This window comes from Balaenoptera ricei, assembly GCF_028023285.1.
Source record: "Balaenoptera ricei isolate mBalRic1 chromosome 7 unlocalized genomic scaffold, mBalRic1.hap2 SUPER_6_unloc_1, whole genome shotgun sequence".
Taxonomy (NCBI): domain Eukaryota; kingdom Metazoa; phylum Chordata; class Mammalia; order Artiodactyla; family Balaenopteridae; genus Balaenoptera; species Balaenoptera ricei.
In genome coordinates this window covers 939,638-963,181 of record NW_026777444.1, presented here as the reverse complement: position 1 = coordinate 963,181, position 23,544 = coordinate 939,638, and the positions used below count along the sequence as shown (strand labels likewise).

Sequence of the window (23,544 nt, the reverse complement as noted above, 5' to 3'; positions counted from 1 at the left end):
TATGTTGCTGTTTGGAGTGTGCTTTGTTTCACGGTCTTTTACTCCCCCCCACCCCCGCCTTTTGTGTGAAAGAGATAGTAATACTTTTACCCTCCTGGGTCCCAGCTTCTGTCATCCATACTTCTAACTTATATTTCATGTTACTTTTACATCAAGGGTAGATATTACTTGGATTTCATAACCATAATTAAGTTCTTCAGGTTTTGTCTGGCTGTGTCTAAAAGCTGAAAATCAGGAAATAGTGTTTATATTATTATGTGTTTGTCAGAACCGGGGTGGAGCTAAGTAGTACCCTGGGTTATATACATGGGCTGAAGTTGGCTCTTGGATACCAGTTGTTTACTTCTTCGTAGCCCGCCAGGACCCTTAGCTCAAAGCCCGCCAGCGCCAAACTCAAATTCTTACACATTCAGTTGCTTTAAATACAGCCCAGCAAGTGTAGTTTTAGCCATTCGGAGCACGCCTGGTTTTGCATATCTCGCTGCAAACTGCACGTCACATCTGCTAGCTGTGGACAAGCAAACCCTGTAGCTGTAAGAGACCCCAGACCTCCCCTGCTCCTCGGAGCACTGTGGCTCAGAGACCTCCCCCTGCCGCTGAACGCCCGCCCCTCCCTCCCTCCTGGGAGCTCCCCTCGCCTCTCCCCCGCCCGAGTGGGAGCCCTGGGCCGCCGCCTCCGGAAGGTCTGCGGCCGTGAAGGGACCCCTCAGCAGAGCCCGCTGCCCAGTGCTGCCGTCTCCTGCTCCTGTCTTTTTCTTCGTCAGCCCTGAAATCCTTGAACTCACGACTGGGATTACGGTTTCCTTTGTTTTCCTGCAGCTCTTGGCTCCCATCTGCCCCACACATCTCTTTAAATGACCTGCCTTTGTCTTCTTGAGTTTTTTCGAATCCTCCAGGGTTGCCTGAGCTGACTCTTTTCCAGTTGGAACTGTTGACTCTTCCAGGCTGCTCTCCAGGTTTTATCTTGGGACTTTGTTTTCCCATTTTCTCAGTTATGAATCTGTGTCGTCTTCCATATTTTCTTGTCTTTCCTTTTGTTTTTCTGATACATCCTCAGGTAATGCCTAAGAAAAGGGTGTACGAGGTAAATTATTTGAATGCTTTGATGCCTTAAAATGGTTTATTCTTCTCTCATGCTTTCTTGATAACTGGGCTGAGAATGGAATTTTAGGGCGAAAATTAGTTTCCCTCAAAAAGGTGAAGACAGTATTTCATTTTTTTTTGTACCTCCTAGAGATTCCCTGGGACACTTGAGTGTAACATCTTTATAATTGTCCCTTGGGTGGGAAAGCTGTGTTATATATTTCTCTAGTCCTTAAGTGCGAGCTCTCTGAGCCTTCCAGCTTGCCCGCTGGGCGGGTGGAGCATCCTTCATGGCCAGAGAACGCTCCAGGTGGAGAGAGAAGGAAAGCATCGTTTGTACTGCCTCATAAGGATCAATTGAATTAATACATGTGAAACACTTAGTAGAGTACCTGACACTTACTAGGCGCTGTGTAAGTATTTGCTACACTTAAATGCTAGATTCTCCCCTCCTATTATACTTATTTATTTACTTACTGTTTTAGTACAGCTCTTGTAAACAAGTTCTGTTTTACAATTTTATTTTATATAAGTTATATTTAAAAATTAGTGAGAGTGAGAGTCATGTTTTCACGTTCACGGTTCGTAGAAGTACAGAGGTAAGTTTGGTAGGTTGCTTAGGATTTTTGTACAGGTGGGAGATGGAGTTGGAAAGTGGGCCATAAAGTGTAGTTTAAAACATTTTTTATGTCTTAAATTAAAGATGTCTTTAATCAAAATTGCTATAGAAAATAGAGTTGAAGATCAGTAATTTTTTTTTTTATGCCTTTTAAAAAGCTTTATAGTGTTTCCTGTATCCAGTTCCCCTGCTGCTACTGTGACATTAGGCTTGGAGAATCTCTTCCACCTTAGGGGCCTATGAATATATATGATATATAGATATATCTTTCATTTTCTTTTTTCCTTAACATTTTTAATGTCTTACATATGTGCAGCAGAAATTTTGCCAAAGGTACTGCTTTTGAAAATTTTTTTTCTGTTACCTTAACTGTTTTTTAGATTGGAGACTTTTTTGCTGGGCAGGGCAGGTTATGTTTACCCTCTTATCCAGCTTTCAATTCAGAAGTTAGATGATTAATATGCTTGAAGTAACAACAAATTTTTTAAATTCAGAGAACATTTATTGAAATCTGGCTGTTACTCTCATATTGTTTGTTATAGGCCCAAGATAACCAGATTGGATTTTAAGAAGAATAAACTAACCTTGGTGGTTGTAGAAGATGATGACCAGGTAGGAATTACATTGTGTCACATATTTAACGGTGACTGTGTTATGTGGTCACTTAAGGCTCTAAAAGGGGGAACACATCTTGTTTATAGAGCCATAGAACAGAAACTTAGTGTAATTAATAACTTAATTAAGTAATTTCCTGCTTTGTGTCATACCATCCTAAAACTATAGTTTTCTGTCTTTAAGATTAAAGATTAAATAAAAGACTTCTCTTGTTCCTTGGTTGACACTATATCTCAAATATATAAAAATTTATATTTAAATGGCTTTATTCCTTTAGTCCCTGATCAAAAAGATTAATCAAAAAAATCCACCTAATAATATTCTTTAATAAAGCCTTCTGTACTAAGGATTATCTTTTTTTCAGTTAAATCTAGTTTCTAATTGATAAACTCATAACAATACGAATGCATCTCAGATGAATTATGCTAAGTGTAAGAAACCCGACTCAGGACTTCCCTTGGGACCCAGTGGTGAAGAATCCTCCCGCTGGGGCTTCCCTGGTGGCACAGTGGTTAGGAATCCACCTGCCAATGCAGGGGACGCTGGTTCGGGAAGGCCCCACATGCTGCGGAGCAACTAAGCCCATGCGCCACAACTACTGAGCCTGCGCTCTAGAGCCTGCGAGCCACAACTACTGAGCCTGTGTGCCACGACTGTTGAAGCCTGCGTGCCTAGAGCCGGTGCTCCGCAACAAGAGAAGCCACCGCGATGAGAAGCCCGTCCACCACAAGGAAGAGTAGCACCCGCTCGCTGCAACTAGAGAAAGTCCACACGCAGCAACGAAGACCCAACGCAGCCAGAAATAAATAAATTTATAAAAATTTATTAAAAAAAAAGAAGCCCGACTCAAGAGATTATGACTGTATGATTACATTTATATGACAATCTAGGAAAGGCAAACCTATAGGAATAGAGAATAGCTGATCCTTTGAGACTGGGGGTGTGAGGGTGCTTCACTACAAAGGAGCAGCACAGGGAACTTGGCGGGGGGGGTGAGAGGACTATTCTGTATCCTGATGTTGGTGGTGCTTGCCTGATTCTGTGCATTTTCAAAACCCACGGAATTGTGAGTAAATTTTAAAAAAGTAATTTTACTGCATGCAAAGTAATAAATTTGAAATATACGTATAGATGGATACAAATAAAAGGAAATAGGGGAAATGTTAAAAAGATTTGTTTGCACAGTGAAGTGTGAGTAGTGCTACTTAGCAGAACCTAAAAAAAGAAGATCCTGAAAATTAGATGAAACAGTTACAAGTTTTTTGAAAGTTTTAAGTTATGTTACTGGGATGCACGCAAAGGATTGCCCTATCACACAGCTTGGAAGAAAATCAGAGACAATAAGAGAACATTTTAAAAAGAAATCTCTTGATGGCACAGATGATCATTATGTTATCAACAAATGAGTTGAAAATGATTCAGAAGAGGCAGATTTCGCATCTAAAAACAATCTATTTTACAAATATTTTCCTTTTTATGTAAGCACAGATGCGATTAAATGATATTTGTATCTAAATCTAAAGGAATCGTTCAAGAAGAATAAAACACAGTTCTGTGTGATAAGAAAATATGGTCATAATTTAATGGGAGATACCTGTTCTTACTGGGTCATAAAATAATTGTGCATCTCACAATTGATAGCATTTTAGATTTGATCTAATATAGTATTAGCTTCTTAGATATCTTTTTGAAGATACATATAAGCAAATGTGTATATCAATTCTTTTTTTTTAATTTATTTAATTTATTTTTGTCTGCATTTGGTCTTTGTTGCTGCACGCGGACTTTCTCTAGTTGCGGCGAGCGGGGGCTACTCTTCATTGCGGTACGCGGGCTTCTTGTTGCGGTGGCTTCTCTTGTTGCAGAGCACAGGCTCCAGGCACGCAGGCTCAGTAGTTGTGACGCACGGGTTTAGTTGCTCCACAGCATGTGGGATCTTCCCGGACCAGGGCTCAAACCCATGTCCCCTGCATTGGCAGGTGGATTCTTAACCACTGCATCACCAGGGAAGTCCCCCTCAGTTCTTTTTTATGCAGAGGTTGCCATACTTATATACAGGGTTCTCTACTTATCCTTTTTAAACTTTACGTTCTAACTTGGAATGTTTTCTACGTCAGTACATAAAGTTGTTCTTCATTCTTATAAAAGCAAACTAAAATGCATAGTATTCTAGTGTATGGTGTACTCTGATTTATTTAATCAATTCTCAATTAATTGGCATTCACTCTTTTATTCACTATCTATAATTAATTTGTACACTGGCAAGTATCTGTAGGATAATTTCCTAGAGGGGGATTTGTGGGGTTGAATGGTTTATGTGCATTTGTCTTGGATATAGAGAGGTCCTACCAGCTTGCATAGTTTTTAGTGTACAGGCCTATTTCCTGAGAAGGAATTAATCACATTTGTATCTGAAAGGTAAAAAATGGAATTTCATTGTAGGTTTACATTTTATTTCTATTATTATGAGTGATACTGAACATCTTTTCATACATTTGAGTTACTTGAATTCCTTTTTTCTAAACTGTCTATTCCTTTGCCCATTTTTCTTTTGGGTTATTGGCTGTTTTCTTATAGGTCTTGCCCTTTGTCACAGACATTATAAATATTTTATTTAATAGTTGTTTTTCTTTCAGCAGTGCTTATTGTGGGTTTTGTCATGCACTTCAAGAAATTTTAAATAGGTGAATTTATTAATCTTTTATGGCTTCTGGGTTTTGTGTCATAGAAAGCTTTTCCCTGTTTTGAGGTTATCTATTTTCTCATGTTTTTTTCTATGTGTAGTTTTTGTTGGTAAATTTCATTGAAGTATAACATCCATTCAGATAAGTGTAAAAATAAATGTACAGCTTATGTTGGATTTTTATGTATACTTGTATGACCAGCACCAGGATGAGGAAACAGAATTCCAGCAGAATTAAATTTCTCTTGTGCTCCCCACCAGGTACAGTTTCCCAAGGGTAACCACTCTCCTGACCTGACTTTAAGACCAGAGATTAGTTTTTGCTTGTATTTTGGACTTGATGTAAATGAAACCTGGCTGACTGTTCTCTTTGTGTCTTGCTTCTGTATTTCAGGGCTGTAGTTGTGAGCTTTCAGCCCTGCTGCAACGGGTGGTTATAGTTGGCACATTCCTGCTGTTATACAGTATTCAGTTTTGTGAATACACTAGTATTTATCCATCCTGCTGTTGATGGACATGTGAGTTGTTAATTTTTGGCGAGTAAGAAGAGTGCTGCCCTGAGCCCTGGGATGTGCGTGTGCTTGGCTTTTGTGGAGGCCGCCACGCTGTTTGCCAGCCTGTGTGTACACACGCAGCTGCACTCCCACCCGGAGCATCTGAGAGCGCCGTTTATTCTTCTTTGGCTTCTGTTTGGAGTTCTCTTTCTCATTTTACCCATTCTGGTAGTAGAATCATCTTGTGGTTTTAGTTTGCATTCCTCTGATGACTGCTTCAGTTTACACTTATTTATATATCTATTGGATGTTTGGATAGTCTTTCTTGTGAAGTGCGTGTTTAAGCCTGTTGTTGATTTTTCTGTTGGGTCGTGTGCTGTTTGTCTCATTGAAGAAGTTCTATTCGATACAGCTAAGGTCTGAGCCACAGCTTGTCTCTTTCTTCCTCATTCTTGCAGGGTATCATTCTCATATTTTCTAACCTTTTGTAAATATAACCACATCATGAAACGTGGTAGAATGTTTTATAAATCTACATATGTATTATATATAATATACATATATATTAGGGTGGGGTTTTTTTTGCAGCTTGCTTATTTTGCCTAAACAGGTAGACCTAGTTCATTCACTTTAACCTATATATAGTATTCTGCAGTATGAATAAACAGTAGTGCATTAGTTCATGCATCTTTTATTCATTTATCTCTCTGTATAGTTTGTAAATAATATCATTGTTTACTTATTACATTTCTCATGTTTTGGACATTTAGGGTTTTGTGCCAGTTTTTACTATTATAAATGAGACTGTGAAGAAAATCTGTGGGTGTAAATTTTGGTGTTGAGAAAGTCTTTTCCCTTAGAAATACAGGATAGCTTAGTGGTTACAAAGGTAGGCTCTGGAGCCTGAATGGTTAGGTTCAAATTCTGGTTTCCTCTCTTAGTAGCTTTGTGACATTGGGCTTAATTTCTTGAGCCTCAGTTTTCTTATCTGTGAAATGGAGATAGTGATAGTATCTACTCATTGAAGCAATTCATGTGAAATTCTTAGAAGAGTGTCTATGAATGTTAACTAGTGTAATTAGATTCCTGTGAGTATGGTTACTATAATAAAGAATGTGGCCATTTTTAAGGCTGTTATGTATGTTGCCAGATCTTACATGAACCTTTAAATTATAATTATACATTTATCCTGAAGTATGGCAGATAAAGGCTCATTTTACGTCTCTTTGAGAAATGAGATCATGTAAGTAGAGAGAAAATAGGAATAATTTTATATTGGCTGAGAAAATGGACAGCTTGATTTTAACTCTGCCGTTTTATGTACTAAAGAGTGTCAGAGTCTCAGGGAGCAAACTAGATGCTTTATTATTTGATTCTTGCTCTTGCTGCGGTTGTATTCATAGCTGAATGCAAGGGGACAGGACCATCTGAGCTAATAATTACCTCTGTTAACATGCGTTTCTTTTTCAGGGCAAAGAGCAGGAACATACGTTTGTCTTCAGACTGGATCATCCCAAAGCATGCAAACATTTGTGGAAATGTGCCGTGGAGCACCACGCCTTCTTCCGCCTCCGAGGCCCTGTCCAAAAGGGTTCTCACCGATCAGGATTTATTCGATTAGGGTCACGGTTTAGATACAGGTGAATGTTTATAGCTGCTTGCTGTATCTTTCATTATTTCATAGAGGCCAGAAAACTTAGCCCAACTTCTCATTTTACAGATGTGGAAACTAGGGCACAGAGAGATGAAGTGGTTTGCCAGTGTTTTCCATTGGCCAAAATAAAAGAAAAAGCGGTACATATTGTTATTGTTTGTAATTTCCTGAGTAGACAGGAGAATATTGTAATGGTGTAATGGATTTCATATCCCTCCTGATGTTTTTGTTTCTTCCTTCTTTTTTTTTTTTTAGGAGTAATTAACAATTTTTCCAGTTAAAAAAGTTTTTTTTTATTGAGGTATAGTTGATTTACAATATTATGTAAGTTTTAGGTGTACAGCATAGTGATTTATAATTTTTGAATGTTATATTCCATTTATAGTTATATACAATGTTGGTTAAGCTTATTTATTTTATACATAATAGTTGGTACCTCTTAATCCTCTACCGCATTGTGCCCCTCCCCACTAGTAACCACTATTTTGTTCTCTGTATATGTGACTCTGTTTCTTTTTTGTTATATTCACTAGTTTATTTTATTGTTTAGATTCCACATGTAAGTGATATCATACAGTACTTGTCATTCTCTGTCTGACTTACTTCACTTACATAATACCCACCAGGTCCATGCATGTTGCTGCAAATGGCATTATTTCATTCTTTTTTATGGCTGAGTAATATGCCATTGTGTATATATATACCACATTTTCTTTATCCATTTACCTGTTGATGGACATTGATGTTTGCTTTATGTATTAATCCCCAGTTTAAATCCACATAACAAGAGTTTTAAGGGGGCTCCATCCAACAGCTGGATACCATGTAGAAAAAGAGTATTGTGCACTACTGGGAAATTAATCTGGATGACATTTCTGGTCCTTATAAACCTGACGTTCCATTGTTCTTACAGACTTCTTGTTTGTTGGTCATAAGTTAGAAATGTTTTGGTTTACCTCAGAGTAGCTTATTGATGGTGAGTTTTCGGCATGTCACGAGAATCCGTCAGTGTAATTTAAAGAAGGAATGGATAATATCAGTAATGTGGCCTGTTGACTGTGTGTGGGGTTCATGCAAGAGAGCTTCTATTCTACTTACATTAAAAGTGGGGAGGCATTTTCTTAGTAGAACTTAAATGGAAATGAAGGTGAGTGGGACAATAGTTTTAATATTTCTGGAAAAGTGACCTGAAAAGTATATCACAGTTAGAAAAAGTAACTGAAAATCTTGAGTTAATTGTACATCTTGCATTGAGGAGTATGGATGGGAAAGGGAAGGGAGTTCCATAAAAGGACAGATACTTTAAACTTATTTAATATGTTCTTAGGTGATGTGCATGATTAAGAAAAAAACAATATAATTGGTGTTGCATCTTTCACACAAGCCTAAAGAGTGAAAGAATGGTGTGGTAAAGAGAGACGTCAACACTATTTTTCGTAGTTCATTCAGGAAGGAAGTTCAGGTTGGTTCTCTTGAGAAGAACCTCAGTGTAGACTTTCTCTCATTTTTGTGTGTCTGACTACTGTAGGCCTCAAATTCTCTTATTCCTGTTAATATGCCTCATTTATTTTAGTGGGAAAACTGAGTATCAGACCACAAAAACCAATAAAGCAAGAAGATCAACATCCTTTGAAAGGAGGCCCAGCAAACGGTATTCCCGACGAGCTCTGCAAGTGCAAGGTGATGTGCAGCCCTGCCTCAGGGGGCTCCTCTTCCTCACACTGCGTCCTGTGCTGGTGCTGGGGGCTGGGCAGGAGGCTGCCTCGGTCCTCTTAGTCTCTTCCAGGCAACTGAAGAGCTCTTCTTTACTGGATCTGGTTCTAGCATAATCAGTGTTTAAGAATACACGGGGAAAAACGGCCTGTACTGTTGCTGAGACGAAACGTTATGCTCATCCCAGCTCTGACGCTGCGCTGAGTTTGTGTTCAGTTTTCGTTCTTACTATTTTAGGTCTTCTCTAGAGCAACGTTTTCCCTCCCTTTTTGACTTCCACATCTCATTCATAATAATCTGTTAAATCCCCGCAGATATTTTTTAAAACATTAGTATATGATGAATAAATTTTTTATTTTGTATGTATTATAATAATATTAAAGGCTCTGCTAAGTACAGTTTTTATATTAATCATCAGTGTACATGGTACATAGAGATTCACAAATTCATAAATGTTACTTGCTTGTTTGTTACTTTAATTATGTAATACAAAGAATGGTTTACTTTGACCAGTAAGCTAAAACTTGTGTTTGGTTTCAAATCTGAGTTTGTATTAAAATACAGATTGAATTTTAAGTATGTCCAATGTCAGAGTCGTCACCAGTTATCCAAAAACAACTGCCATGACCTGATGTTGGCAGTATCAGTTTTTTTAAAAACTGATTTTTAAAGCTATAATTTTTGATGTATCTATAAATTAAATAATATATAGCTATAAATGAAACCATTTCAATTTGTTTAAAACCCTTAGTTACCTCTTAGACTCCACTGATGATTTTTCACTGTCAGCTCACTCTGAAGGCTTGCAGATGGTTCTGATTTTTAAAATGTATGCTTATTTTGTTGCCTTACTTAAAAATTGGAGATCGTTGTCATTATTCACTTGAATGGCATGAGCCATAGAACACTTCGGTGAAGTGAAGATTTTTAAATCTGTAGTTGGGAAACAGCTTACAAAGCAATGAGTCAAGATGTACTTTTGTGAATAGTAAAGCAGTTTACCATGTTGGAGGAATCTAATGGGATGTTTTCTGTTTTTTTCTGTCAGCAAGTACAGGAAAACCTGAAGAACTCAGGTGGGTAATGTCTTGCGACTTAGGAATTGATAACCGAATGTTTTAGCATTTCTGTAGTTGCATCGTTAATTGAACCAATGTCTGTTGAAGGTCTGTCACAGTGTTCACTTGCCCCTGAGCACGGTGGATCTAGCAGGGAGCAGATAAACACATCATAATGCTGGGTAAAACGGACAGAAAGAAAAATAAAGCAGCTTAAAGAAAAAGAGTGGGCTTGGGTGGCTATACTGTTCGTAATGAGAATGACATATTGTACGTTTGTTATTGGCCTGTGACTGAGGATATAAAGACGAATAAACTGTGGCCCTTGCACACAGGAAGCTCAGAGAACAAAGGTTGATTTGTACACCAGCAGTTCATTTTATTCCTGGGAGAAATCCCACTTGGTCATGGTGTACAGTCTTTCTTTATATTGCATGTTGCTGGATTTGGTTCACTAGGTTTGTTGTGGATTTGTGTGTCTATATTCATCAAAAGACACTGGTCTATAGTTTTCTTGTACTGTCTTCATCTGGTTTTGGTATCAGGGTAATTCTGGCTTCACAGAATGAGTTGGGAAATGTTTCTCTCTATTTTTGGGGAAGGTTTTGTAAAGAATTATTTAAGTATATGGTAGAATTCACCATTAAAGCCATCTTGCCTGGACTTGATTTGTGTCAAGTTTTAAAATTTCCAGTTCAGTGTCTTTTTGTAGATCTATTCATATTTCAATTTTTATCTTGAGTCAGTTTGGGAGTTTGTGTCTTTCCAGAGTTTGTCCATTTTATCTGAGTTATCTAATTTGTGGCATACAGTTGTTCATATTATTCTCTTTTCCTCCTTATTTCTATAAGCTTTGTGATGATGTCCCCTCATTCATTTCTGATTTTAGTAATTTGAGTTTCTTTTTCACTTGGTCAGTCTAGGTAAAGGTTTTTCAGTTTTGTTGGCCTTTTCAAAGAACCAGCTTTTGGTTTCATCAATTTTATCTGTTCCTCTATTTTCTATTTCATTAATTTTCTCTCTGGTATATTATTTCACTCCTTCTGCTTGCTTTAGGTTTAGTTTTCTTTTTCTAGTGTTGTTAGGTGGAAGATCGGTTTATTAGGACATGAGATCTGTATTCTTTTTTCATATAACATTTATAGCTATTAATTTCTCTCCGAGCACCACTTTAATCATATTTCATAAGTTTTGGTATATTGTATTTTCATTTTTATTCATCCCAAATTATTTTCTAATTTCTCTTGTGATTTCTTCTTTGACCCGTTGGCTACTTGGGAGTGTGTTGCTTAATTTTGACGTTTGTAGCTTAAATTTTCCCCTCTCCCCTTTTTTTCTTTTGTTGTAATTTTATTCCATTGTGGTTAGAGAATGTACTTCACATGACTTTGATCCCTTTACAGTTATTGAGACCTCTTTTATGTCCCAGCATGTAGTTCATCTTGGAAAATGTTCCATGTGCAATTGAAAAGAATGTCTATTCTGCTGTTGAGTGTCATGTCCTATGGATGTCTGTTAGGTCTGCTTGGTTTTTACTGTTGTTCACTTCTGTTTCATCACTGGTCTTGGCTTAGATCTCTCCATTATTTAGTGTGGACTATTGAAGTCTCCAATTATTGTTGTTCGGTTGTCTGTTTCTCCCTTCAATTCTTTGTGCTTCATGTATTTGGGGCTTTTTGTTAGGTGCATGGATTGTTTATAATTGTTTTATTTTATCACAAAAAAATGTTCCTCTCTTTCTCTAGTAACTTTTTTGTTCTGTTTTTTTTAGATCAGATTAAAAAAAGTTACTAGATTTTCTTAAATAAATGTTTCTCCACTTGATGTATGCCTTTTAATGATTTTTTTTTTTTAAGAAATTCACGTTATTTATTTATTGATTGATTGCTGTGTTGGGTCTTCCTTTCTGTGCAAGGGCTTTCTCTAGTTGTGGCAAGCGGGGACCACTCTTCATGGCGTTGTGCGGGCCTCTCACTATCACGGCCTCTCTTGTTGCGGAGAACAGGCTTCAGACGCGCAGGCTCAGTAATTGTGGCTCACGGGCCCAGTTGCTCCGCGGTATGTGGGATCTTCCCAGACCAGGGCTCGAGCCCGTGTCCCCTGCATTGGCAGGCAGATTCTCAACCACTGCGCCACCAGGGAAGCCCTTAATGATTTTTTTAAAGAATAATTTTCAGCAGCTACATGTCTGTTTTGCTGGGGAGAGGGTCTGCTGTTGTCCTGCAGTCACTGTTCTCCAAGTCCTCCTTCTAATGAATCAGTATTAATAGTGTATATTACAGTGTGGAGTTTCACGTAATGCTTCTCAACCACTGTTGTACCAAAGCCTCCTGGAATGCCTGGTAAACTGTGAGATTCAGGACATACTCACAAATCTAGTTTTTGTTAAAACAGTGTCTACACTCCTGTATGGAGATGTGTCAGTATAACCAGAGCTTCTTCAAAAGGAGAAGTTGTTTGTTTTGGGTACTGAGTAGGGTCAGCCTCAGCTGGAGATGTCCTATTCAGTTTTGGGTTTTTTTCCACTTAGAGAGCCATTAAAGCCAGGCTGTGATTAGTGACAGTCACAAAAGCACTCTGCTTTTTGAGTAAGGATTCCCCTGAAGTCCCTTTAGTGGTCAGGAAGCTGTTAAAAATAAATAAGTGGGTAGAGGAGAGAGGAAGTGTGAGGGATTCTGTCCATTGTGAACTTTTATTTTTTATTTTCTTTTTTAATTAATTAATTAATTAATTTATTTATTTTTGGCTGCATTGGGTCTTCGTTGCTGCACATGGGCTTTCTCTAGTTGCGGCGAGTTGGGGCTACTGTTCATTGCGGTGCACGGGCTTCTCACTGCGGTGGCTTCTCTTGTTGTGGAGCACGGGCTCTAGGCGCGCGGACTTCAGCAGTTGTGACACGCAGGCTCAGTAGTCATGGCTCGCGGGCTCTAGAGCGCAGGTTCAGTAGTTGTGGCGCACGGGCTTCTTTGCACCACGGCATGTGGGATCTTCCTAGACCAGGGCTCGAACCCACGTCCCCTGCATTGGCAGGCGGATTCTTAACTTCTGCGTCACCAGGGAAGTCCTGTGAATTTTTAATTAGGTAAAAAACAAAATTTTCTGCCTTTTCTGGGCTATACACTAATTTTTCTTGGAGTTATTTTTAAACTGTGCTTTTAAGAGGAATGGTGGAGAAATGTTAGAGGGGTTCTGTATATTTTAAAGTATTTTATTTGTTTGTTTAATGAATCATGTCTTGTTTTCCTGAAAAGGAGGCTGGGACAGAGTATTAGAGCTTAAAGTGAAGAAGATTCCCTGATGAAGTTAGCAGAAATGTAAACAAAGCATTCAAGCAATGATACGTAGTTGAAAAATTCAGGCTTTTATTTGCAAAAGTTTGTCCTCCTTTAAAATTTTTTGAAATACAGATTTCTGACCAAAAAGTGAGTATGACTGACTATATAATCTCCTAGCATTGAGATTAATTTAACTTTAATAAGTAAATTTTATTGTGTCTTCTTGAATGATGCTTTTGGCTCTGGAAAACACAGCTAAAATGGAGTATTTAAGCACTGATACTTTATTATTTTTTTAGGTAGAATAATTTTTAGGAATGAAATTCAGAGGGGGACCCACTCTCCTGAAGGTTATTGAGCCCTGATCCTAACATTGCTTGAGAGAACCTGAGCTGGCAGTGGCAGGAATGCCCTTTCATTCCTGCCCTCAGAGTTCTGTTCACGTGAACAGTTCTGCTCCAGTGAACCATGGCAAACGGTACTGTTAGAAAAAGCGCAACTGTTTGACCTAAAAAGCTTCTTGACTTTGTACTGTGCTTACTTGAATAACAGGTTTTTAAATTGGCTGATGTTAGTTTTCCTTGTACTCTTTCATTTCTTCCTAACTACTCCCTGTGAGTCTTGACTAACATAAAGTATCTTAGGAAGAGGTGACACTTTAAAGGACAGTTCACTTTACACTTACTAGTACTTCTTGTACAGGCTTAGTGGACAGTCTTGAAGACAGAAGAGAGAGGAAAAGAAATGGTGGAGGAAATGATGCATAGAGGGGGCAAGAGCAAAATGGGTCAGGTATTGCAGACAGTCCTTTAAAAGGGAAGCTTGGATTGGTCAGTAACGGGAAGTATTTGTTCCCTTCGTATTAGTGGAAGTGAAAGAATAAGTGTAATTATGAGAAAATAGTGCTTCCTGCGTTTCAAATTGTTTTAAAACAGGGAGCTAGAAACCGGTGAACATCACTTATCATCAGCGCTTTTTTCTCATGTTATTCTTCATCTTTTACTTATCACCTACTGGACTTATTCCCAGTTCAAGGAGAAGCTTCAGAGCGTAACCCCGGGGGCCATAACATAATGAGTCTAATTTCTGTACAAAGCAGGTTGGAGGAGGTTTCATTAATGTGGGGTTATGAGTTACTTAATACAGCACAGTGTATCCTGAGAAGAACAACAAGGTTCGTAAAAGAAATTGTGCCGGATTGGTATATTCTTTACACCGGCCTTGGCAACAGATCTACACTAAACAAGATGTTCTTTTTAAAGATTTCGTTGTGGGTTAGTTTTATTTGTCATTGTTCTTTGTGCTTTGCTGACATTTATTCGATCCCCTAATAGTCCCATGCGAGTGAGGAAACTGCGGTTCAGAGAGCAGAGCTAGTGGCGCGGTTTGAATTAGAACCCAGACAGTGGAGGTGCAAATTCTGGTGACTTAACTTGTAACAGAGATGTGGTTAATAAAAAATGGGGTGTAGAATGGGTTACTCCTTCTCACCCAGCCTTTTAGCAAGGCCTCTTCATTCTTGAGTTCTTTCTTAATTGGTTGTCTTTCATCATCAGATACTTTTGTTTTGTTCTCACTCCCCTAAGAAAGGCTCCTGGATCTTGTATTCACAGTTTGTTTTGTGTTTGTGAAGCTTTGCCCATTTCCTTTTACTGGAATGACGTCTTGTCTGGTTATAGTGTTCTCTGAGTGTTGCCATGGGGAAGTCTGTGCCAACCTGATGCTGGCAGTGATGTGCTTTTAACTCTCCTTAGGGTACCTGAAGTATTCTTTCCTTATCGTTGAAGGTCAGTAATATAACAATAAGGAATTGAATGTATTTAATTCTGTATCTCATCTCCCTGGAACACAGTGTTCTTGCTAAATCTGTAGATTATTTTCTCACTGTCAAGGAATTTTTTTTATAACGTTGAATGTATTTTCAGTTACCTTAGCTGAATTTTTTACCTCAGGATACTAGTTATGCTTATGTTAGAAGGTCTGAAGTCAGTAAACTCTTTTATTTGCCTTATTCTGTTGTGTTAGTATCTCATCTTTGAGTTCTTATTTCATTGAATATTTGTTCTTTTTTATTTAGCTGTTCTGAGGTTTGTTTCTATTTATTTTGTTGCATTATATGCTGAGTTTTTTAAGTGCTTTTTTGTGGGAGTGGGAGAGGAATGAGTGCAGTCTAAACTAAAAATTTAAAAACATATTTTGAATCATTTGGAGGAGAAGGGTATACAGAGAAGTTTCTAACTTTAAGTTTATACTAAGGCCTTTTGAGTTATAAAATGCTAAGCTACTGCTGACACCATAAAATCTTGAGAGGGTAGGAATATATAAAAGAAGTGATGGGTAAGGTTATGTGGGTGTTTGTGCTGAATGCCTTGAATTTAAGGGATCATTTGTGCTGCTGGTTTTATTTTGTCATCTTTGACAGATGTTGTCCAATGAATAAACAAGATTAGTAATGAAGTATATATCTAAAGCACAAGTAGAATGTAGGTATATGGAAATAGCAAATGAGCAGAAAAGCAAGTATTTGCCTGTAAAAGCAGATGTTTTCTGGACATCTTACATTCTTAGTTTTAGGTACCCACGGTAATTTTTTCTTTATTTTTTTTCCCCATTACAGTGTTCACAATAATGTTTCAGCTCAGAGTAATGGCTCCCGACAGGTAAGACAATATTAAGCTTCTAAAGCACTGGAACACTGTAGTTAATTATGACAAACAATAGTATTATTAATTGAATTTTCTTAGTGGTATAATCTCGGGAAAGTTTTGTGCATTTTTGTTTTCTTATCTGTAAAATGGCTCAGTAACGTGTGACCTGTCATTTTATTCTCTAAGATGTTACAATAGAACAGGTATAATGTTATAATGAAACATTTTCTGTCCATGTAAATCCTGTAAAATAAATAAAATACTAATATTCAGTTAGATTATTATCTATCCCGAGGATGGTATATAACATTCAAGCATTTGTTTTTTGCTCTGTTTACTATTATATCTGTTCACTATGTAGATAGTATTCCATTTTAATGTTCTGTTTAGTGGTGAAGAGATCTTTTATCTAGGCAAAATAGATGATTTTTATAATTTGTGTCCAAAGGCTTGGGGTGTGAGATCCACTGTGCCTGTGATTCCTTCCGTTCCCTCTGGTCCTGTGCTGGTGCAAGTTGAGAATCTTCCAAGGAGTGCCGGAGCAGACCAGCATGACAAGAAATGGTTTGTTCACTCATTGAGCCAAAATAAAACACTGCTTGCCTAAGGGCGTTTTGAATCCCCGGCCATACTCTTAGAGTACTTTAAATATGATTGAAAGCAAATTATTCATATTTGTAAGCTGAAAAGAAGCACGTTATTGAGCTGTCACGTTGGGATAAGTAAGGCTGTGGATGAAGCAAGGAGACAGTCGTCTAAATGAGGCACATCAGACAGCCCCCCGACTCCGGTTAGCATGAGCTGGGAGTGGCGGTGCTTCTCTGTTGGAAAGGACTTCAGTGCTAGTCGGTAGGACCTTTTCCCAGATCCCTAAGGATAATGTATTCGTTACACGTTACTCCACACAACGCGATGCTACTGCTTCGGGTGTGTTTTCTTCATTAAAGACTGAAGATAAAGCCAAAACAGAAACGTGATTATAGTCCAATGAAACAAAGCACAAAATACTCCATTTGGGGGGGTGGGGTGGAGAAATCATCTAATGACAGAGAAGATACTTCATTTGTTTAGATTCCCAGGGTCTTTTTTTAGACTAATAGTAAGTGCACAAATATGGATACTTTGTGGCTTATTGGGGTGAATCAGTGGGGTTAATCCTTTCCCAAATGAATGTATGTGGCTTGGGGGCTGCTGGGGAATTATTTGATTGAATGGTCATGTCGGTTGCATCATCTGTTCAAGTTTTGTGTCTGTTTATGAAATGAACTTTGGTAATTCATAGGATTTCTTTCTTTTTCTCTTGCGCTTAGTTTGTGTAGTACCTGAAAGCTAGTGAGTTTCTGTGGTGATCTCAAGGTGTGGGTCGGTCAGCTGTCTGTGCAACCAGCTCTTCCTTCATGGTGGTGGGTCAGCAGTGGTTGGTGATTATTTTCAGTCTTTGCTATGTAATTGTTTTTCACTGTTATTTTGGCTTAACTAACTGCAAGGTGCTTTGCTTTTGATGATTGGGCATATTTTTACCTCAGTTCCAAATAACTTGATTAGTTTCTAAGATGGAGGGGATTCCCCCTCCCCCCCCCCCCCGTGTTTTCCGTTATCCTCTTTTTTCCTTCCCCACCATGTTTTCCGTTATCCTCTTTTTTCCCTCCCCCCCACCGTGTTTTCCATTATCCTCTTTTTTCCCTCCCCCCACCCCATGTTTTCCGTTATCCTCTTTTTTCCCTCCCCCCCATGTTTTCCATTATCCTCTTTTTTCCCTCCTCCCCGTTCTCCATTATCCTCTTTTTTCCCTACCCCCCACCGTGTTTTCCATTATCCTCTTTTTTCCCTCCCCCCACCCCGTGTTTTCCATTATCCTCTTTTTTCCCTCCCCCCCATGTTTTCCATTATCCTCTTTTTTCCCTCCCCCCCATGTTTTCCATTATCCTCTTTTTTCCCTCCTCCCCGTTCTCCGTTATCCTCTTTTTTCCCTCCCCCCCCCCCCGTTTTCTGTTATCTGCTTTTTTCCCCTCCCACCCCCCCACCCCCGGGTTTTCCGTTATCCTCTTCCCCGCCCCCCCCCCCCATTTTCCGTTACCCTCTTTTTTCCCTCCACCTCCCACCCCCGGGTTTTCCATTATCCTCTTTCTTCCCTTTCTCCTTGAGAGTGTGCTGGGGGTAGTGTGTGTGTGTGTGCATGTGGGCACACGCTTAAAGTATAAACAGTGAGGCTTCTGAATGTCACATTTTAGTCTTTATTTTTTTAAGCCATTAAGGACAGTGTTTTCAGTTTCTACTGAAGACACAGCTCCAGTAATGTTACCGCCAAGTCTTATTGGCAAGGAGACATAGTGCTGAGACTTCAACTAAAAAAGAACTCATTTAATACGTGCTTACCTCTTAGATTAATATGGAGTGAGAGTCTGGTTTGTTTGCATCTGTATTATGACACTACATCTGTATAGTTTTCCAGTTTTAATTGGTACATGTTTAGGCATTACTCAGTTCCTTTGATGCAGCCTATAAAAAGAGAGAATGCTGAATCTAAGAGTATTGAATTTCAAGAAAAATGAAAAATTTGGAGCTGTATGTCCTTCTTTATGTCATTGTACTGAGGCCTCCTTTGTGGAAATGGAGCAAAATGGGGACCCTCAGGCCCAGGGAGCCTCAGTGTGTGGCAGCAGACATGGGACTGAGTACGGAGCTGGCCTGTCTCGGAGCTGACGGGTTCCCCAGCCTTAACCTAAGATGTGTTCTGCGTTTCAGTCTTTGTTTCTGCATGCTTTGATTCTTATTAATACTTTCACATGAATATATAACAGTCCTCCTTTAGAAAGTGGTACGTTAAAATTTGGAAATGCTCCCTAGGTTTGGACAGTTGGGCAGAATAGTGGACAATTCTATTTCTGGCAGATAACTTTTAACCAGTTTAGTCTAAACCTACTCCCTGTTCGGTTCTTTAGCTTTTTCTTGCCATCTTCTAAATGACACCATTATTTCAGTGAATGAATTGGTATGTCAGTAACCTAGAATTATCCAATATTTAAACTATCTTTTGAGAATTAATGTATTTTAAATCTATAAACTATTTATAAACAAAAACTGAATACTGTTTGGAAAATCTTGCATATGTAGGGGGAAGCATAAACCTAATTTAACTTTCTAAATTTTCAGAGACCCTATATTGAAGGTTGTGAGTTTTATGGGTTAGATCTGCTGAATAGCTTGTATTTCAGTTGAAGGAAAGATGGTAATTTTATTGTAAAAAAAAAAAAAAAGCTTCCAAGTTTGTTCCGAAAACCCTTTTAGCTAATTTATTTCCAGTTTCCTTAAGGAAAAAAAGGTGAAGATTCATGTTTTGGTGGAAGAGACTGTCTGTTCATAGACATTTTTATAATTGGGGTGATTTTTTTTCCTTTGTAGTTATCTTAAATATGTGCTGCCCTTTTTGTCACGTCACAAAACCTTGGCAAATGTTTTCTTTCTACTGGAGGACTCTGATGATTTCTAACCAGAAACTGCTTGTGTGCATGTTTCACTCTCTTACTTCAATAGGCCTGTTTATAGCTGTGAGAAAAGGTGTCTAAGATGCTCACTAGACTCTCCTGGAGGGGCTTAATCTCATCACATTAACTGTACCTGTTGAATTTCATTCCTTATGGAAGGAACAGTGTTTCTCCATTGTTAATTGGAAACATTGATATCAAATTACATGGCCTCTGTGAGGGGAGATTTTTTTTAATGCTCTTTCTGAATTTTGTTTCCTGGATTTCAGTTTTGTGAAGTCAGTTGATCAGGGAAATAACTTTTCACAATTGCCATTTTCTCTATGTGGCTTTGTCCTAATGTAGAATTGTTCTTTCAAACACTTGAATTAAGTAGATAATAAGTATTTTTTCTTGTCATTAGAGCCTCAGACAGCATCTCTGCCTTTGGTTTTGATAGCAACATCAGGGACGGATGCAGAGCGTCTTGCTCTCCGTGAGAGTCCCTCTGTTTCACTCACCTAACTGACTCTGATGGCTGCTTCGTGTCTCCGTGTTGACGCGTGCCTTTGTGGATTTTCCCCTTTGTCCTTCTTGAGCGTCTCACTGCACCGGTGCGTCCTTGTAGCAGCAGTGCACGCTGGTCACACAGCCTGCTCCTTTCTTACCTCTCACACCTCTTCCTGCTTCTGACTAACTGTGCTCCCTCCCACCCAACCATCCAGGCTCCCGGCTGCCGGTGACGCTGTCAACGTGGTGAAAGCCAGTGGGACGCAAGGGCCTTGTCCGCACCCCAGCCTGCACACAGAAACTACCCTGACTTTGTCCATGAGCACAGTGTGAAGAATGTAGGAGTCCAGCAGGATGCTCATTTTCCTGGCCCTGCAGCCATGACTGACATATGAGTGTTGAGCCTCTCAGGCCTTGGGACTCTGTCGTGCAAGTTGATGGTGTACATTTTCTAGAGTTTATAGAGGATCGATCACATTAGGCAAATTTGGGAGAAGTTATTTTATACCGAATCACTCGTTGGGTAGTGTTGTTTGTAATTGAATTCTTCTCTGAAAGGGAAAAGGATCTGAAGACGCTATATGCCATCAGTGATAATGACAAATATTTCTGTGCTGCAAAGGGTATGTGTATCATAATTTTGGAAAGGTTTTTCGTGATTTTAACATGTTAACACATCACTCGGAAGAAGTCTCAGGAGAAGGTTTGTGTTTATAAACAAGCTGCCCGTTATCACCCCCACCCCATGCCATGCCAATAGATCGAGGTTAGCAGAATCAGACACTGAAATCACACACAGAAGGAAGCATGTCGAGGCCTGATGCATCAGCCTGTGGTGATATTTTTATAAAACTGCTCTGATACACTATTTTTAATATTTCTGAAGTGACTCAGCCTTAATTTCAGTTAAGTGCCTAAGATTCTATAATTTTAATTAATGTAATTTTAAATTAAGAACTTACTTTTTAATAAACACTAGTATTTTAAAATAGCAGAAGATCTAGAAATCACAGGAATGTGACTCATGTGGAGAGAGGAGTATGAATGGTTACTTCTGCATGATGAACTGAATAACCAATGGTGAGCTGAATGGTTATATTGCTACTGAATGGTTGTACAAGATGGAACATGTATTTAGTTTTGTCTTTTCACTTTTCTCTTTTATCTCATGCATCTGATAGATTTCCCAGGTTTGCGAACAGCCTCGTAATCTGGCCTTGTACAACCTCTAAAATAAAATTCTGAAGCCAAAACCATATCACTTTTAATACGTAATACATATCACTTTTAATCACTCTCACCTTTTGCATAAGTTACTATTTTTGGTCCTTTATGAACTTCAGAATGTAATTGTCCAAGCTCTTTGGTTTAATTCATAGGGCAGATTAACTGGAGGAAGTATATTTCTGATGTAATGGGAAATGATGTAAGGGAACCATTTCTTTTGTCTTTTTGGAGTTTGAAAAATTTTAACATAATTTTCAGGCTTTTAAACTATATATATAGTCCTTTGAAGGTGTTTTATAGTCTGAGAATTCATAATACTTCAAGATAATGAAGCTTCATTATAGACAACGTAACCTGTTTACCATCCTGCCCACCTCAGAGGTCAGTCTTACACATCTCTGCCAGACAAAGGTCAAGTTTCAGAGGGCCTTATTACTGGGCTCTTGGTGGCAGATACATTACAACTTGTCAGTAGAAGACGTAAGTAAGCAGAAGTAAGTAATATTTAGAGGATGAAATTTATAGGCAGGTTTCAATCTGAATTTATCACAGTCATAAGTATTCTTTAATCCATCTAAATATGAGCAGATACACATCTTAAATAGCCCAGCTCCCTACCTCTGCAAGTCCATCATCACAGCGTGCTTACAAATGGCCACTAATGGTACCCCTCATAATTATTTTAGACTTTACATAGCTCAGATTCTAATTGTCAAGTGTTGTCGCTGGTGATTTCTTTCTTAAAGGAATTTGAACCATAACATTTTAAGCACAGGAACTCCGATTTATGCCATTCAAGAAAAGATTTCGTGGGTATGAATATGATTAAGATCTTACTATTTCCATAAAAGAGGCATAATAACAGCACAGCTTTCTGGTCTCTTAGAAAGTGCTAAAGTTTGACTTGTCTCACTTTAACATTAATCTTGAAGCCTGAAGGTCAAACTGCTGATACAGTGCCACATATGTGTCTTACCAGAATCTCAACTTTGGGAAATATGGAAGGATTGTCAGAGTAAAGCTCTTCTGTTTACATGGAAAGTGGTCATTTCTATACTTAGAATTTAAGTTAATCAGTACTGTTACATTTAAGTGATGGGAGAATCACATCACGGTTTTTGTTTGTTTGAAAACCTTGTTATAAAATAGTTTATTTGTAAATTCCTGATGATAGAAACTGGGTTGGAAGGGTGATGGGGCAAGAAGGCAGCAAAGGGTGGGGGGAGCAAAGGGCTAAGCCTGGATGGTGTAGAATCAAACTTGTCTACTTTATACAAGTTCCTATGCTTCAGGATTTCATAGCAAATATTAGGAATACTTGTTGTTGCTACTGGTATTTTCAAGATGGATATACACGTTGTTTCCAGAGGTATGAAGAATTTACAGGTGGCTCAACCTAAATTAAATAAACTATCACCAACCTGTTTATACTCTGCATTTTATTCTACCTAAAGGGTCAGTGATCACACATCCTTGATTAGGGACCTGATATACCCCAGAAGCACCTTACTTGGTTATTTACTATCCTTTTGGTCCGAGGGAGCCATCAGCCTAGAATGCCAGGATCATGTGATTCAACTCCAGTGCTTTGGCTAACTTAACATAATTAATTTTAACATCTTGAATTAAGTTGGTTATGTTTCAACTGCATTTTTATAGAGAAACTTACAGAAACAGCAAAGTTAGTGACCTTCACACTTTCACACACGAAAATTACATGTGCTGTTAAGATCATTATTTCTTTTGATGGTAAAAACACTTCCAAGGCATTTACCTATCTCTAAGTATAATCTAACCTTTCTGATCTTGATAGGGTAATCATAGATATACTTTTAAATGAATTTACAGAGAAAAACAAACTTTATTTGTCCTGTTATGTATATCTCTATATTTTAAAAAGCAACCAATATACAAATATTGTAATAGTATAATTCAAATAATTTTTTAAGGGGGGAGCTTTTTAATTAAAGTGTTGACCCAGAAAATATTATTAGTTATAACACTTGGGTCATTCTTTATTGTTAAAATTGTCCAGGATGTAAAGGTGCCATGTAAACATGTCAGGGTTATAAAACTGAAGTATCTCCTGAATGGAGGACAGGGACACAGCTTATTTCGTAGGATAAAACAATTAGCTGAGTCTTAATTATGGAAGTTTCTCTTATTTACTAGATTTTTACATATTTACTTGGTTGATACGCTAAAAAATATTTTGATTAGTGACCTTGCTTAATAACTTTCATGTGTTCTGATGTCATGTGTTTCATCTTTCCGTCTTGCCAGACAGGAAGATAGATGACAGGGGTGAGGAGTTGGGGGCTGTGGTGCTTTGGGGTTTCAGGATGAAGAAGGGTTTTGTGGGAATGACTGGCTTTACAGACACGAGAAGACTCATCCTCAGCTTTGACCCCGTTTACTTCCATGTGTACTCACAGCTGCGAACTGAGCAAAGTGGGAAGATGGTTGTCCCACGTGAATGCAGCATGCTCTGATGGTGGGGT

The 23,544-nt window shown here is 38.4% G+C and overlaps 1 protein-coding gene across 7 annotated transcripts in view; it reads left to right on the top strand.

Annotated features, from left to right (window-relative positions):
- The window catches only part of EPB41L5 (erythrocyte membrane protein band 4.1 like 5), a 139,662-nt gene that overhangs the window by 47,259 nt on the left and 68,859 nt on the right, over positions 1–23,544 (top strand). For all 7 annotated transcript variants that reach the window (XM_059912045.1, XM_059912044.1, XM_059912046.1 and 4 more), the window contains 6 exons: positions 2,245–2,314; positions 6,965–7,134; positions 8,722–8,828; positions 9,910–9,937; positions 15,812–15,854; positions 16,291–16,406. In XM_059912045.1, the coding sequence (XP_059768028.1) occupies positions 2,245–2,314; positions 6,965–7,134; positions 8,722–8,828; positions 9,910–9,937; positions 15,812–15,854; positions 16,291–16,406 (534 nt within the window). The remainder of the gene's footprint in view (positions 1–2,244; positions 2,315–6,964; positions 7,135–8,721; positions 8,829–9,909; positions 9,938–15,811; positions 15,855–16,290; positions 16,407–23,544) is intronic.